The sequence below is a fragment of the Hyperoodon ampullatus genome (genome assembly GCF_949752795.1).
Source record: "Hyperoodon ampullatus genome assembly, chromosome: 4".
Classification (NCBI taxonomy): domain Eukaryota; kingdom Metazoa; phylum Chordata; class Mammalia; order Artiodactyla; family Ziphiidae; genus Hyperoodon; species Hyperoodon ampullatus.
The window spans coordinates 48,809,880-48,827,117 of NC_136917.1; the positions used below are offsets into that span (position 1 = coordinate 48,809,880).

Consider the following 17,238-nt stretch of genomic DNA (forward strand, 5'->3'; position numbering starts at 1 on the left):
CTAGGTGAGAGTGCTACAGAGAGGAAAACACTATTTTAAGCTCTTAACCTTAAGTGACAGTAGAAAGAGCTCTGAGCACAGGAGTCAGGGGCCAAGGTTCTGGTCCTGGCTTACTGTCTTACTATAAGTGAATCCTTTCCTCTCTCTGGGTCTCAGTTTTCCTATTTGTAAAATGATTATTACTAACCTGCCCATCACGTTCCAATAAGGTAATGGATTTTTCCCTGGAGAGCTAGGGAAAAGGAACCACCTGCCAGTATCCAACCCCATGTTAGGAAGTCATGTAATTGAACAGGTCTAATTTAAGAGAAAAGGGGTTTTAATGGTGTAAGGAGGTGGGAGGGATGGAAGAGGTGGAATGTGAGTGGGGAAGCATGAGGCATGATTGGGAAGGCAAGTCTGGAAGAGCTGATGCAGCAAAGAGCAGCTGAGCTGAGGTGTGAAGGAGAAAGGGTGCCGTGACCATGGAGCTGACCCCACATGGAAGATGGCTGGGTTGATGATGATGCTAAATGGGACAGAAGCCTCCTTCCACCTCCCTCTCTCACTAGACTCCACCAGCAGTCTTTCTCTCTTTGTCCTTGTACTGAACCCCCAGATTCCCTTGGAACACTTCCTATGTCTCTTCCCAGCCCCAGATCCCAGCCCCTGCCTGGCCACTGTGGGCTGGTTCCAAGGAGGAGCACACTGAACCCTGAGAGTCAGCTGAGGACAGTGAGCTCCAGAGGCAGTGGAACACACCCTTAGAAGGTCAGGCTGGTGCTTCTGGAAAACCACGGGGCACAGGGTAAAAAACAAAGCCTTTCTCAAGGACACACTCCTGCTGAAGTAGTCTCAGACTCTGAAGAACTTTCTCTATCTCTTTTGCCTAGGAAATCAACTTTTACAAGGTCATTGACTACATCCTGCATGGCAAAGAAGACATCAAAGTCATCCCGTAAGTCTCTTCTCAAAACATGTAGAATTGTAGGCACATTATCCGTGTCCACAAGATACTCATTCCAAGATCGACACTAACCAAACCCAAGAAGGTCACACACTCTGTTCGAGGCAGGGAGAGCAGTAAGGAGGCAGTGTGGAAGGGTGGAAAGACCATGCAGTTTGGAAAATGAGGCTGGATTCTGACTCAGCTGCTGTGAGTTCAAGTCCCAAGTCCAGTGTCAATAAGTGGCCTGGGGACTTCCCTGGTGGTGCAGTGGTTAAGAATCCACCTGCCAGTACAGGGGACATGGGTTTGAGCCCTGGTCTGGGAAGATCCCACATGCCACGGAGCAACTAAGCCTGTGCGCCACAACTACTGAGCCTGCGCCCTAGCCCACGAGTCACAACTATTGAGCCCACGTGCCACAACTACTGAAGCCTGCATGCCTAGAGCCCGTGCTCCACAGCAAGAGAAGCCACCATAATGAGAAGCCCGCACACCGCAATGAAGAGTAGCCCCTGCTCATAGCAACTACAGAAAGCCTGAGCACAGCAACAAAGACCCAATGCAGCCATAAATAAATAAATAAAATAAATAAATAAATAAATAAATAAGTGGCCGGTTTGGGCCTCTCTGTAGAGTGAGGCCACGGTGTCTGATCAGGGCTTTTCAATGATTTTTCTATGGAGGCATATCTGGGGCCTAATGCAGAAGGTGAGGCAAAGGCAGGAAGTTGGCAAAGAAAGTGACTCAGCCCCCAAGGAAAGCTTATTCTCTCTCTCTTTTTTTTAAATCTTTTTTTATTTATTTAGGCTGCCGCAGGTCTTAGCTGTGCCACGCAGGATCTTTAGTTGCAGCATTCGAACTCTTAGTTGAGGCATGCATGCGGAATCTAGTTCCCTGACCAGGGATTGAACCCGGGGCCCCTGCATTGGGAGCGCATAGTCTTACCCACTGGACCACCAGGGAAGTCCCAGAAAGTTTATTCTCTAATGTCTTCTTATATGACCTAGGAGGATAATGAAAAGGCAAGAACTCCCAGAGGGTGAGGCCTCCAACCTACCTGCAGGTGGTGGAGGCTCAAAGGCCATTTAACGATTTCAACAGTCAAGAACGTTTTTAGTATCAGCTTGTACTTTTTGATGAGTAGAGCGCTCTCCAAAACGTAGCTCTCTTGTTACCTATGTGAATCCTCTGTGGGTACCAAGAGCCACCCCACAGTTCTGTCTGAGGCTCGGCTCTCTTTCCCAACTGAACTGCAGACTCCGTGAGGCTGTGATCAGCCTCTGTGGGAGAGCCTCACCTTTGGTCTCTTTTCTGGTCCAAATGAAGGGATTTATAGCAGGTCACCTTAATCCTTAGATAGTGGTTGTGAGAGGTCACAACTGTTGCCAAACAATTTTGATAATCCTGTCACTCAGTTCTCTGGTTTATCTTTTACTGGTTGGGGATGAGAGACTGCTTCAGGTTCCTGAGTTTCTGGGTTCTCTCTGTTCAGTCTTGTTTGCATGAAGACTGAGTCTTTCCTAAACTCGTCTCTTTCTTTTTCTTATTTTTCCTTGTCAACTGCATACACTGCCACCATTCTGTTTTCTAACCACTTCTCTAGAGGTGCCAGTTTATCAAACTCATTGTCTGTATTCTGAGTTATCACAGATCACAGTTCTCCCCAATGTCTCACCACTCCTCACCAAGTATCACACCCTTCTAGACTCTGATAACATCCACCTTGCTGCCTTCTACAGTGTGACTGTATCTGCACTGAATTTAATATAAATTCTTAGAAGTAACTTAAAGAGATTATACTATGATGCAGCACGGAAACAAAAAGTGCCTTTGAATGGCACAAAAAGCCAGGAAAAAGGTATGAAATATGATAAAAAAATCTATACCTAAATGCTAAAAGAGCTCTGTTGATATTCATAAAGTAATAATTATAAGTTCAAAAAGCACTGCATTACAGATTAATTGGCAGAATATTATCTTTCTCAGTTGCATATAAGAAACGGTTCTTGGGAATTCCCTGGCCATCCAGTGGTTACGACTCCATGCTTTCACTGTAGGGGACATGGGTTCCATCCCTGGTAGGGGAGCTAAGATCCCGCAGGCCACAGAGCACGGCCAAAAAAAAAAAAAGCAAGAAAAAAAGAAAAAAACAACCAGTTCTTGTAAGAACTGATGAGCTGTGAGATATGCGTAAAGAAATACCATATATCTTATTTACAAGAGAGCTATCTAAAAGATAAGAATGCAGAGAGAATGAAAGTAAAAGAATGAACAAAAGATATGCCTTGCAAATGATAATCAAAAGAAAACTGATGTAACTATGTGACTATCAGATAAAAATAGGTCTCAAGGTGCATTAGTAGAGGGACTTCCCTGGTGGCACAGTGGTTAGGAATCCTCCTGGTAGTACAGGGAACACAGGTTCGATCCCTGGTCCAGGAAGATCCCATATGCCGCAGAGCAACTAAGCCCGTGCGCCACAACTACTGAGCCTCTGCTCTAGAGCCTGCGAGCCACCACTACTGAGCCCACGTGCCTAGAACCCGTGCTCCACAACAAGAGAAGCCACCGCAATGAGAAGCCCGCACACTGCAAGGAAGAGTAGCCCCCGCTGACCGCAACTAGAGAAAGCCCGCGTGCAGCAACAAAGACCCAGTGCAGCCAAAAATAAATAAATAAATTTTAAAAATAAATAAATAAATAAGATTTTTGTTATTAGCGAAAATAACATATTTATAAACCACTAGCATATTTTCACTGTGACCAGAGGACACCTCTGTATGATTTCAATCGTTTGAAATGTATTGAGGTTTGTTTTATGGCCCATTATATCACCAGTTATTGTAAATGCACAGGTATTCTTGAAAACACTGAGTGTCCTGTAGTTTGGGGGTGAGGTGCCATGTTCTATATATATCCATTAGATTAAGTTTGTTAATTATCTTATTCCAATATTCTCTATTCTGTTTGTTTTAGTCTACTCTATCAATGAGCAAACATGAATTTATCTATATATTCTTATATTTCTGTCAGTTTTTGCTTTTTTTTGAGGCCTTGTTATTAAGCATATACACATTTGTAAATTCTTCCTGGAATTGAATTGACCTCTTTATCATTAAGAAGTGACTATATCTCTACTAATGCACTTTTTAAAAAGACTAATTTTATTTATTTATTTATTTTTGGCTGCACTGGGTCTTCGTTGCTTCACGCGGGCTTTCTCTAGTTATGGTGAGCAGGGGCTACTCTTCCTTGCACTGTGTGGGCTTCTCATTGCGGTGGCTTCTTTTGTTGTGGAGCACGGGCTCTAGGCACACGGGCTTCCGTAGTTGTGGCCCGTGGGCTCAGTAGTTGTGGCCCATGGGCTCTAGAGCACAGGTTCAGTAGTTGTGGCACACAGGCTTAGTTGCTCCGCGGCATGTGGGATCTTCCCTGACCAGGGCTTGAACCCATGTCTCCTGCATTGGCAGGTGGATTCTTAACCACTGTACCACCAGGGAAGGCCCCAGAAAAATCTTCTTATGCTTGGAAACTAGAAACTATTTTTCTGAAAAAAATAAAAAGGAATACACTTCCATATAATCCATGGGTAAAAGAAGAAATCAATGGAAATTATGACATATTCTGAAAGAATGAAAATATTACATATCAAAACCAATGTGATGCAGTGAAATCATGCTTAAGGTGAAATTTACAGTCTTAAATATTCATATGAGAAAAGAATACAATATAAAGTAATAAACTCTGTACCCACTTGTATCAGTCGGGGTCCCAGCAGATAATAGGCATCACATTCAAATTAGGGTAATTCAAGGAGGCTTTACTTATAAAGGGATGAATTATAGAGGTGTGAGTGGAATGAAGGAAACTGAAAGAGAATATGCTAGTACTGAGGTTGTTGTGAGCATTCCTGGGCCCAAAGGAAATTTCTAGAACCTGGAAGGAGAAAGTGTCATGTAGAGCAGGGCATCTTGAGAGAAGTGTTGCCTTTCAGTCAAGAGACGCAGCAAAAAACAAAACAAAACAAAACAAACAAACAAACAAACAAAGAGACGCAGCAAACCCAGAGCAACCCTGCCAGGGGGAACCCAGGGAAATAAATAGCCTGACCTAACTGTTCTACCTGCCTCTAGTTTTGGCCAGGTCTCCTCATTGGGTTAAATTCAATCAGAAGCTGGAAGGCCAGGCACCCTATTGATGGAGTCCACACAGATTGGCCTCCTGGGACAGGAAGGAGCAGGTTGGAGAGCGGATCTGGAGGGGCAGACAGAAGCTATCCATCACATCATCTCAAGAAACTAACAGCAAACAAGCAGATAAATAAACCCTCCCCAAAAGAATAAAGATAAGCCCAGAAATTAATGAAATATTAACAGAATAATGAACAAATGCCAAAAGCTGGTTTCTTGGACAGATTAACAAAATTGATGAATTCTGGCAAGACCGAGCAAGAAAAATAGAAAATCAAATGAGCTGTATCAGGAAGGAAAAGGGGGATAACCACAATGACACAGAAATTAACAAGATAGTAAGAGGATATTATGCCAAAAATATTTTAAATCTAGATGAAAGAGGCAAATTCCTGCAAAAATAAAACCTACTAAATATAAATCACAAAGAAATAGAACACCACAATAGTCTTATAACAATAAAATACATTAAAACTTTCCCACAAAGACATTCCAGGCCCAGATGCCTTCAGGGGTGAGTTCTACTAAATATTTAAGGAAGAAATAATGCAATTCTCATACAAATTATCCAAGAGACTAGAAAAAGAAGTGGCTAGCATAAACTTGACGCCAAAACTCAACAAAGACTGTATGAAAAAAGAAAATTCAGACCAAGCTCACTTGTGAACATAGATACAAATATGCTAAATAAAATTTTAGCAAATAATAACTAAAAAGGATTATACATCATGACCCAATTGGGTATATTCCAGGAATGCAGGGCTAACATTAGAAAAATGAATAAATACAATCTGCCACGTTAAGAGAAACATGACATAATTATCTCCATAGAGGAGAACTTTCTTAATCTTCTAAAAGTAATTTTTCTTTTAAGGTCTGAAAATACTAAGTATTGACAGAGACGTGGAGTAAAGGAAGCTCTAATATACTGCTGATGGGAGTAAAAATTGGCATGATCACTTTAGAAAACAGTTTGGTCTTACCTAGTAAAGTTGAAGACATTCACATCTTATGACTCAGTATTTCTACTCCTAGAACTAGCACATGGAATTGAATGCATATGTACACCAGAGTGTTGGAAGCAGCAATGCGCATATTAGCCTTGCACTGAGGGAAATGTCCATCAACAGTTGAATGCATAAATTATATGCAACCTAACCAGGGAAAACGGTTGAAGTCAATCAAACAAATGAATTACAGCAACATGAAAAAGAAGTCCAATGAAATAATGTATGCACATTGATTCTACCTAAAACAGGTGAAACAGGCTACAGGAAAACAGGCCACAGAAAAACAAGAATCATAACATTGGGACAATGGTTACCTTTGGGGTTTGGGAGAAGGTTGCGAGTGGCAGGGGGTCAGGTCAGGGATTTCCAAGGTACCAACAAGGTTGTTCTTTCTTGTTTTTTTTTTTATAAATGTATTTATTTATTTATTTGTTTTTGGCTGCACTGGATCTTTGTTGCTGCACATGGGCTTTTCTCTAGTTGCGGCGAGCAGGGGCTACTCTTCCTTGCTGTGCGTGGGCTTCTCATTGCGGTGGCTTCTCTTGTTGTGGAGCACGGGCTCTAGGTGCGCAGGCTTCAGTAGTTGCAGCACACGGACTCAGTAGTTGTGGCACACGGGCTTAGTCGTGGCTCGCAAGCCCTAGAGCGCAGGCTCGGTAGTTGTGGCGCATGGGCTTCGTTGCTCCGCGGCATGTGGGATCTTCCCAGACCAGGGCTCGAACCTGTGTCCCCTGCATTGGCAGGCGGATTCTTTTTTTTTTTTTTTTTTTTTTTGTGGTACGCGGGCCTCTCACTGTTGTGGCCTCTCCTGTTGCGGAGCACAGGCTCCAGACGTGCAGGCTCAGCAGCCGTGGCTCACAGGCCCAGCCGCTCCGCGGCATGTGGGATCTTCCCGGACCGGGGCACGAACCCGTGTCCACTGCGTTGGCAGGTGGACTCTCAACCACTGCACCACCAGGGAAGCCCGGCAGGCGGATTCTTAACTGCCGCGCCACCAGGGAAGTTCCAGGTATAGTTTCATAGGTGTTCACTTTCAAACAACTGATGAAGTTTTTAATGCATTTTTCCATGTGTGTATATATTTTTTGCAATAAACAAGTAAAAATAATACCCAAAATTGTGATATTGCTGTGTGGGATAAATAAGTATGTAAAGCACCTAGCTTAGTGCTTGGTATGTGGTAGGAGCTCATCCTAGATGGGTTTCCCTCACTCTACATGATATTAAGCTAACTCTCTGTATGTAAGTACTAAATGGAGGGAAATGACAGCAACTGTTTTTGCTCAGCAGCCGATAACAATCTGTTGGATGAATTTTGTCTGTTTTCTTTGGGAGTCAAACTCAGTGTGAAATTAATAAAACTGATTTATCACTTTTTTCTCAGTGTCTACATTTGGACATTAAGATGCTTAGCCAAGATTTGGGGCTTGGTCTGGTATAGTAAGTGGGTGCTTGGAGCCACCAGAGAGAAGAGGGAGGGTAAGATCCAGTTTCAAGTTTTTAGTCCAACTGTCCCTACATCAGAAGTTACCACTGGGGGATTCCCTGGTGGTGCCGTGGTTGCGAATCCGCCTGCCAATGCAGGGGACATGGGTTCGAGCCCTGGTCTGAGAAGATCCCACATGCCATGGAGCAGCTGGACCCATGCACCACAACTACTGAGCCTGCACTCTGGAGCCCATGAGCCACAACTACTGAAGCCCACATGCCACAGCTACTGAAGCCTGCACGCCTAGAGCCTGTGCTCTGCAGCAGGAGAAGCCATCCCACCGAGAGGCCCTCACACCGCAGCGGGGAGTGGCCCCCGCTCGCCACAACTGGAGAAAGCCCGTGCACAGTGACAAAGACCCAATGCAGCCAATAACTGAATGAATGAATGAATGAATAAATAAATAAATCTATTTTTTAAAAAAGAAGTTACCACTGTCTTTGGCCTTTACAGGAATCCACCTCCGGACCATTGGGCTTTAGTGAGCGGTCTTCCCACTTATGTTGCCCAAAATGGCCTGGTAAGTAATACAACTTTGAAGGGGGAGAGTTTTGAGTCAGGTGGAAAGGTGAAGGGATTTCAGATCAAGAGAGTGGGAAAAACGATGGGAAGTGTGTATCTCTAAAAGCCTGGTTCTCCCGTTTCTCAATTCACTTGACGGTGGTCCAAGGGGATGCGCAGAGAATTGACATTTGAAGAAATATGAAATACACAGAGAAAGAATCCTCAGATGGAAAGGTGCATAGTCTCAGTGACAACTAAAGATACTTATGCAAATGTCAGGGATAAAGTCACAAGTAGCTGGTCCACCAGGCTCACCACAGAACAAGTCCCACCCTCTCATCCCAGAGACTTAGTTGCCACTCCCAACACCCCCCCACCATCCCTGCCACATTTCCAGCCACACAGCAGAGCTCAAATGCTCTATCTCCCCCCATGCCCTACCTGCTTGGGTTGCAGGGTAGAGTGAAAGTATCCCCTACCTTAGAGAGAAGGGTCATAGCTGCACATCACCCCAATATTTGAGCCTGCTTATCTCTGTATCCTTCCCTAGGCACACACATTACACAGTGCTGTTCATGTATCAGGGTGTTTATTTATTGGGCATTTTCTATGTGCCAGGCGCTGTGGTTGGCTCTGGGGATACAATGATAGATGAATCAAATAGTTTCTGTTCTGAAGCTCATCATCAAATGGGAGATATCTTTATGAACAGATACTTAGACTATAATGTGATAAGGCCAGATAGAGATGTACATGGTATATTCTAGGAACACAAAGTAGGAAGCATCTAAACCAGTTTTACTTGCCAGAGTGTTTTGGTCTGAGTTTTAAAATAAATAGGGGTTAGGGGCTTCCCTGGTGGCGCAGTGGTTAAGAATCTGCCTGCCAATGCAAGGGACACGGGTTCGATCCCTGATCTGGGAAGATCCCACATGCCGTGGAGCAACTAAGCCCACGTGCGCTCCACAGCTGCTGAAGCCCATGCGCCTAGAGCCCGTTCTCCGAAACAAGAGAAGACACTGCAGTGAGAAGCCCGCATACTGCAACAGAGTAGTTTCCGCTCACTGAAGCTGGGGCGTGCCCATGCGCAGCAATGAAGACCCAACACAGCCAAAAATAATAAATTTAAAAAAAATTTTTAAATAAATAAATAAATAGGGGTTAGGCAGGTGGGGCAGGAAAGGGGACTGCAGGTGGAGGAAACAACATGGACAAACAACTAGGGCTTGGAGGTTTGAAGCGACACAGAGTGTGCAGTTCCATGTTGCTGGAGTATTAGATTTGAGACAGGAAGATGGCAAGAGATGAGGCTTGAGAGGGAGGGAGGGGCCAGATCACAGTAGCCTTGGACGCCAGGTCAAGAGGGTGGAACTTTAATCTACAGGCGATGGGTTTTTAAGTAAGACGTTGGCACAATGAATTTTCATTTTAGAAAGAAAACTCTGAACGCTCCCTAGAAAATAGATCTGAAGGGACTAAGACTGGAAGCAGAGCGAAAAGTGTGTCCTTACAAACAAGAGATGAAGAACACCTCAACAAAGGCAAAGGCAGTAAAGAACACTAACTGTCTTCATTGCTAACAGCCATGGAGTGCTTATGATGAGCCAGGCAGTGAATACATTTGCTCATTTAATACTCATGACTCAGACAGAGATGAGGTGGAGAGAGGGAGATCAGGGCTCAGATCTAACACTGAAAGGGCTTTGTGATTGGTTGTGAGCAGAGAGGGAGGGAGAGAAGGACCAAAGCCAATTTCAGGCTTCTAGACTGGACAGATAATGCTGCCACCAGGTTTGGATGTAAGATGCTGAGATCAGTTTCAGACAAGGTACAACAGAGACTTTTTTTCAGAAGTAAGTGTCCAGCAAGTAGCTAAAGAGATGACTCTGATGCTGTGGAGTGAGAGGACGGATGGAGGTAGAGATTTGTGTCAACAAAAGGTAGAGATCTGTACTGACTACACTACAGACAATATGATAGTATATCTGGTTCTTGACCACTTTGCTCCTAGGAGCAGATGGTACTTGAAACCATGAGTGTGGATGAAGTCACCAGGGAGAGTGAGGGAGACTCGGGTAGAATACTGGAGGATGCCAGCATTCAAAGATTGGGTGGAGGAAGAAGAGTGTGTGAAGGAGAATCAGAAGAAGGGTTGAGAGGTGTCTGGAGGCCCAGGAGAGGGTAGTGTCATGGAAACCAAAGAAGTAGAAAGTTTCAACAAAGAGAGAGAATAACAAATGCAGCAAAAGTGATCCAGTGAGATAAGAACCAAAAACTCCCATTGGGCTTGGCAGTTAGGAGGTCATTGATGGCCCTGATGAGAGCAGGCTTGGTGGCAAGGTGGAGGCAGAAACCAGCGGGTGGTCTGCTGAGGTGTGGATGGGTAATGAGAAGGTAGAAAATGCAAGAGAAGGAGGAGAAAACCTGATGGTCACTACAAAGACCACATTGGGCCAAGGGAGGATTTTGTTTTCAAGGTTGGGAGAGAATCAAGCATGCCCATGGACTGAGGCTAAAGAGCCCTCAGAGAGGTTAGAAATCAGGAGAGAACAATAGCAACTGATGAAATTGGCCCAAGGAGAGGCCAAAGGCGTGGTACAGTGGGTGGGCAGTCTTGAACAGGAGCAGGGACAGATCATCCTCTCAGACAACAGAATGGTCTGATCTACTGGGATAGGCAGGGTCAAAGCAAGCTCACATGGTACCTTTTTGAGAACTAGAAAAAGGTGTCCCTTCTTGATGGATGAAAAGAGAAAGGCTAGGGCCATTGTTCTGAAAGTCAAGAACAGGCTGGATTTCAACTCCCAGTCACCCCCTCAGCCAGATGCCTTTGTGCAGTGCACATGCTACACAGCTGTATACAGTGGCCCCATAGGCAGGACTCTGGAGGGATCAGATAAGTGTTATCTGCATGATAGGGTAAACTGGTCCCATTTTCAGGAGAGGAATCTTGCAATATAAATACAACCAGAGCTACAGCACCTTTTACTTCTTCATCTGCTGTGAAGTTTACAGCACAAGGAAAAACTCCTTCCTGACAAAACAAATATAATTGATTCAAAGATGGTTAGAGTAGCATTATTTACATTAATTAAAAAAAACTGGACATAACCAAATACTCAACAAAAGGGGGCAATAAAATGGGACACCTTACTATAAAACTACAGTCATCAAAACAGTATGGTACTGGCACAAAGAACAGGAGAGAAAGCCCAGAAATATGCCCACACATACATCATCATACATCATTGTTGTATGATCAATTAATCTACAACAAAGGAGGCAAGAATATACAATGGAGAAAAAGTCTCTTCAATAAGTGGTGCTGGGAAAACTGGAAAGCTACATCTAAAAGAATGAAATTAGAACATTCTCTAATACCATATACAGAAATAAACTCAAAATGGATTAAAGACCTAAATGTAAGATCAGACACTATAAAACTCCTAGAGGAAAACATAGGCAGAACAGTCTCTGACATAAATCACAGCAATATCTTTTTGGATCCACCCCCTAGAGAAATGAAAATAAAAACAAAAATAAACAAATGGGACCTCATTAAACTTAAAAGCTTTTGCGCAGCTAAGATAACCATAAACAAAACGAGAAGACAACATACAGAATGGGAGAAAATATTTGCAAGCGAAGCAACCAACAAGGGATTAATCTCCAAATCTTACAAACAGCTCATGCAGCTCTATATCAAAAAAAAAAAAGACAACCCAATCAAATAAATAGGCAGAAGATCTAAATAGACATTTCTCCAAAGAAGACATACAGATTGCCAAAAAGCACATGAAAAGATGCTCAATATCACTAATTATTAGAGAAATATAAATCAAAACTACAATGAGGTATCACCTCACACTGGTCAGAATAGCCATCATCAAAAAAAAAAAAAAGATACAAATGAACTTATATACAAAACAGAAACAGACTCACAGACTTAGAAAACAAACCTATGGTTACCAAAGGGGAAAGGTGCGGGGGGTAGGGATAAATTAGGGGGTTGGGATTAATATAGACACACTACAATATATAAGATAGATAATCAACAAGGACCTACTGTATAGCACAGGGAACTCTACTCAATACTCTGTAATAACCTATATGGAAAAAGAATCTGAAGAAGAATAGGTATATGGATATGTATAACAAAAAAAGAAATAAAAGATGAATGAGATATGAAAAAAGCTAACATTAAAAAGAAGAAAATGAGACACTATACAGCTATTAATAACAACAACTTGTAGCCTTAACTTTCTCAAAGCTTGGAAATGACTCTGAAGTGAAGCAAATGGTAAGAAGCCATGTTTATAAGGCAGTTTTCCTGTTCGGTAGCCTCAGTTAATAATTCGAAACCATCTTAAGCAGGTCTACCTGATGAAAAGAATGTGAATGCCTTGGATAAGGACGTGATATTTCTGAAAATAGCATGCCCATTGCCCTCAATGGGTACTCTATCAAGTCTAATCATAACTCCATTATTCCTCTTTATGGCTTTCAGATTTGCAACATCATGAATGCACCTGCAGAGGACTTTTTTGCATTCCAGGTAAGTTATTTTTTATTTACTCTCTCAGTCATATGATATTTTTCCCCCCAAAGAAGATTCAAATACATTAGAATCCATCTACTTTATTGGGAAGCAGTCTCAACAAAGTCAAAATGTGAGTGCAAAAAAGTCATGTGCCCATGGAAGTGGGGAGAGAGTTAATTTGGTAAATCCAAGGTCCCATTTGGTTTTAAGGTTTACACCCTTTGCTTTCTGGCCTCAGGACCTTTGCTTATGCTGTTCTCTCCCTTACTACCATCTCTTGTCCAAATCCCCTCTGCCCTTCAATGATAACCCCAAATGCTATGAAACTTCTATGAAGTTTTATTCTGCTTCCCCTGGCTGAATATCATTTCTGTCTCCTTAGGATTATCATGGAATGTTGTTTAGTATTCCATTTGATTTTGTTTCTTTGTATTTTTAAAAAATGTTTGCGGAGGGCACGCCCTGGGCCAGGCATGGGCACGATGCTACACCAGCTACAGAAGTGGACCAGACAGGCATGGTCTTTGTCTTCAGGAAGCTCATGATCATATGGGGAAAGAAGCATGTGGAGTGCTGGTCAGGACAAGAGCAGAGGGACAGAGGAGGGACTCTCCCAGGGGGGCTTGACTTCATCTGGGAAGAGTCAAGGAACATGTCCCTGAGAAATTATGTTTGGGCAGTAAAGAAAGGAGAGAGGATTGCAGGAAAGAGAGGGCTTGTTGGAAGGAACCAGAGTAGACCAATGAGACTGAGGGGAGAGTGGCAGGACGAAACTCTAGAGAGGTAGACACAGGCCAGGTCACACAGGGCTTGGAAGGCCATGCCAAGGAGTTTGGCTTTCTTACTCTATTTCCCTTACATCATCTTTCATGATCCTTCCTTGTCTTTTAGGTTAATTCCTCTTGGCAAAATATAGACTTCCTTTGGTCAAAGATCAGAGCTTATCTTTCTTAACATGTGCAGCTCTGGGTGCCCTGTCAATATTTCTTGAGTTTAGCATGCTAGGTTTATGAAAACCAAATCATGAGCGGTAAGGAAATAATTAAGAAGGAAATAAAAATGACTCATAGCAAAATTAGTGGGTTTTTTTTAACTCCTTAAATGACATTATGAAAGACCTTAGAGAGAATATCCTTCCAAGGTTAAAACCGTATGTCTTGTGTTGTGATGTTGACCACATCAGTGTGACAAGGCAAATTGTTGCTGAGAGTTGCTAACCTGATTATAACCACAACAGAACTTGATCTTTACCCAAGTCATCTGATTAACTGTAGTTTACCCACTTTAATAAATAAAATCTAATCTTGTTTTTAGATTCCAGTCTTCTGTCTCCAACTCATCCTCCACAAAGTAGCCTGAGTGATTTTTAAAAGAAAAACATAAGATGCATCAAGTAACTTCGCTCCTTAAAAATGTTTAATACTAAAAAAAAAAAATGTTTAATACTTTCCCATTTCACTTTTATTCACTTCCAATAAAATCTGCTTCTTTATCATGGCCTTCAGAGAGGCCATGATAGAAAAGGTTAGGGAGAGAGCTGGGAACTTGAACTCAAGTTTTCTGACTGACAGCCCTATGCTCTTTGGACTGTATGCCACATCCCTCTGAAGTCACTCTCCTACCAGGTGCTGAGTTCAAGAGCTACTTAAATAATAATAATTATCATCTCACCACCTTTAAAATTTTGGAACTTTTGAGCTAGAAGACTCTCCAACTCCAGGAAGCCTTCCTTGACTTCCTTCCCTCCTCTGGCTCCCACAGTACCTTGCAGAACTTCCCACATGCAGTGTGATTGCCTGTTTACCTTCCAGATGTGAGCAACCTGAGGACAACACCTCTGCCTTATTTTCTTGGTTCTCCCATCTTCTAGCTCAGGTTCTTGTACATTGTAAAATACTTGATAATACTTGAATCAGTGGAAAAAAGGCTAGAAATTGTCTAGTTATCCCCATTTTATAAATGATGAAAGTGAGGCTCAGAGAGATGGGAAATGACTCACAAATGGTACCTTATGATTGATCAAGATATTTCACCTCTATTTTCTCATTTGTTCCATGAGGTACATACTCTTACTACCAGCCCCATCTATAAATGAGAAAATTGAGGCTCACGGAGATAAAACGACATGCCAAAAGGAACACAGAAAGGCAGGTCGGGAGGCAAAAGGTACAGGCTATATCCAGTTGATTAGTTCAAAGTTACAAGCATCACCCACATGGCCCCTTTTAAGCCAGTCCCCTGCAGTTAGCTCCTGTATCTGAAAGGGAAACACTACCTCCCTGGACTGTTTGTTTGCATCATTAGATCCCAAATACACAACTCGCTGCCTGGCACATGATGGCCCTGACATTTGGGGATGAAAACAGTATAGCTATCTGGCTTATGGCGCTCTCACCAGATGGGCAACCTGCTCATGGCGTTTGGCGACTAAAATCATGCAAAACCCAACAAGGTCTAACCTCTTGCCACCCCCTCAGCCAATCAGGGTCCTAATGCAGCATGAAGTCCATTACAGATGCCTCTGCAGCCTGGTACCTGAAGCAAACTTACTCTGGCTCTTCTCTTGCAGAAAGAGCCTCTGGATGAGTCAGGATGGATGATTAAAAATGTCCTTTCTATGCCAATTGTGAACAAGAAGGAAGAAATTGTCGGGGTGGCCACGTTTTACAATCGCAAAGATGGGAAACCCTTTGATGAAATGGATGAGACCCTCATGGAGGTACGGTTTTTGAGAAGGCCTCTAGACGTGGTATTCAGAGTCGGCTCACCAACAAACTTGGCTTCCAGAGCCACGTGGTGGGGCCCTTGTGTGCTGCTGCCCCAGCTCAGGAGGGATGGGAGCTCACCTCGTAGACACTTTCCTGACTCAACATTTATTCTCTTTGCTCTCTCTTCTGTACTGCAGCAGTTGTCAGAGAAATCTATATTCCCTTTTTTAAAAGATTAATAAACTTTACCTTTTAGAGAAGCTTTAGGTTCACAGTGAAATTGAGCAGAAAGTACAGAGAGTTCACTTATATCCCATGTCCCCACATACGCACAACACTTTCCCTTTTTGTGAAATTATTAGACATCAGGATGGTGCTTCATGTGTGTTAGAGCTTTAGTCAAAGTGCATTCCCATCCATTATTTCATCTTATCCTAACAACATCTCTTTGAGGAGGGCAGGACACAGCGAATCAAACCCATTTTGTAGCTGAGAAAATGGAGGTTTAGAGAGTCTTGCCCTAAGTTACAGAGGCAGGATCAAACCTGGATGTTCTGCCTCTGATTCTTCCTCTTTCCTTTCAGTCTTTGACTCAATTCCTGGGCTGGTCTGTCTTAAATCCTGACACTTATGAGTCAATGAACAAACTTGAAAACAGGAAGGATATTTTCCAAGACATGGTGAAATATCATGTGAAGTGTGACAATGAAGAAATCCAGAAAATCTTGGTGAGTAGTGTTTTTTTCCTGTTTCTACTCTAGAAATGGCTGCTCTGGGGACAGCTGTCCCTTGCAGGGTTATCTCAGTCTTAGAACCAGACCTTGGCTTAACAGCTCTAGAAACTCCATTTTTCTCTGTGCTCAGGGCTAACATGGTACTAGAGATGGAGTCACCAACCACAGTCCCTACTCTGAGAGGAAGCTCTATCTGAGAGACCAATGGACATGGTCAGTTGCTCAGAGCCTCCCTCCATGAGGTCAGCTCACTTAGAAGACTCAATCTTTCTGAGCAAAGAAATAGTTCAGAGGGGGTTAGATGTTTGTAGGAAGCCCTCACATAGTTTCATCACTGTACAGTATATAAGGTAATTTCACACTTATGATGCTTACAATAGCCCAGTAAGGTGGGCAGAGAAAGGATTTTTTTTTTTTTGGCCGTACCACATGACATGTGGGATTGTAGTTCCCTGACCAGGGATCGAACCCACACCCCCTGCATTGGAAGCTCGGAGTCTTAACCACTGGACCGCCAGGGAAGTCCCAGGGTAAGAATTTTTACCCCCATTGTAGAGATGAAGAAATTGAGCCCCAGAAGGGGGAAGTAATTTGTCCCCAAATCACCCAGCTTGTTAAATAGGTCTCATTTAGCATTCAGGATAATGAGCAAATTATCACTGTGCTGAAAGGGCTGCCTTGGGGAGGTAGTGAGCACCCCATCATGAGAGGTATCTAAGCATAGGCTGGGTGATCATATATCAGGGAAGCTATAGAGGAAAATCCCACCTGGGTGGGAAATTGGATGACAGACTTTCAAAGATATGTAAGAATCAGTGATCCACCATCCCTGGGATTTTGGTCTCAAAAAGATCAAGATTTTAGAAGTAAACAGAATTAGCCAAAGGGCATTGGATATGATGCCCAGCTGAGTTCCCAAGACTTTGGTTTATACACTGCACAAGTTGAAACAACATAAACCAATGTTTTCAGAGGGCATTTCTTAAGCTGGGAAGATACAACAAATTTGATCATTTTGATCCCAATAACTGATAAATCCAAAGGAGAAAACATCCAGTATGGATGAACGACCCATGGTTTGCTTGTCTCAGTCCATAATTTTAAGCCAAATGATGGATATGTAGACCCTATGGAG

The 17,238-nt window shown here is 43.0% G+C and overlaps 1 protein-coding gene across 2 annotated transcripts in view; it reads left to right on the forward strand.

Moving 5' to 3' along the window:
• PDE6A (phosphodiesterase 6A) overlaps positions 1-17,238 on the forward strand; it is a gene marked incomplete at both ends in the record, with an annotated part of 66,775 nt that overhangs the window by 24,627 nt on the left and 24,910 nt on the right. For both annotated transcript variants that reach the window (XM_079704039.1, XM_079704040.1), the window contains 5 exons: positions 873-937; positions 8,071-8,137; positions 12,629-12,676; positions 15,231-15,380; positions 15,954-16,097. In XM_079704039.1, coding sequence (XP_079560165.1) covers positions 873-937; positions 8,071-8,137; positions 12,629-12,676; positions 15,231-15,380; positions 15,954-16,097 — 474 coding nt within the window. The remainder of the gene's footprint in view (positions 1-872; positions 938-8,070; positions 8,138-12,628; positions 12,677-15,230; positions 15,381-15,953; positions 16,098-17,238) is intronic.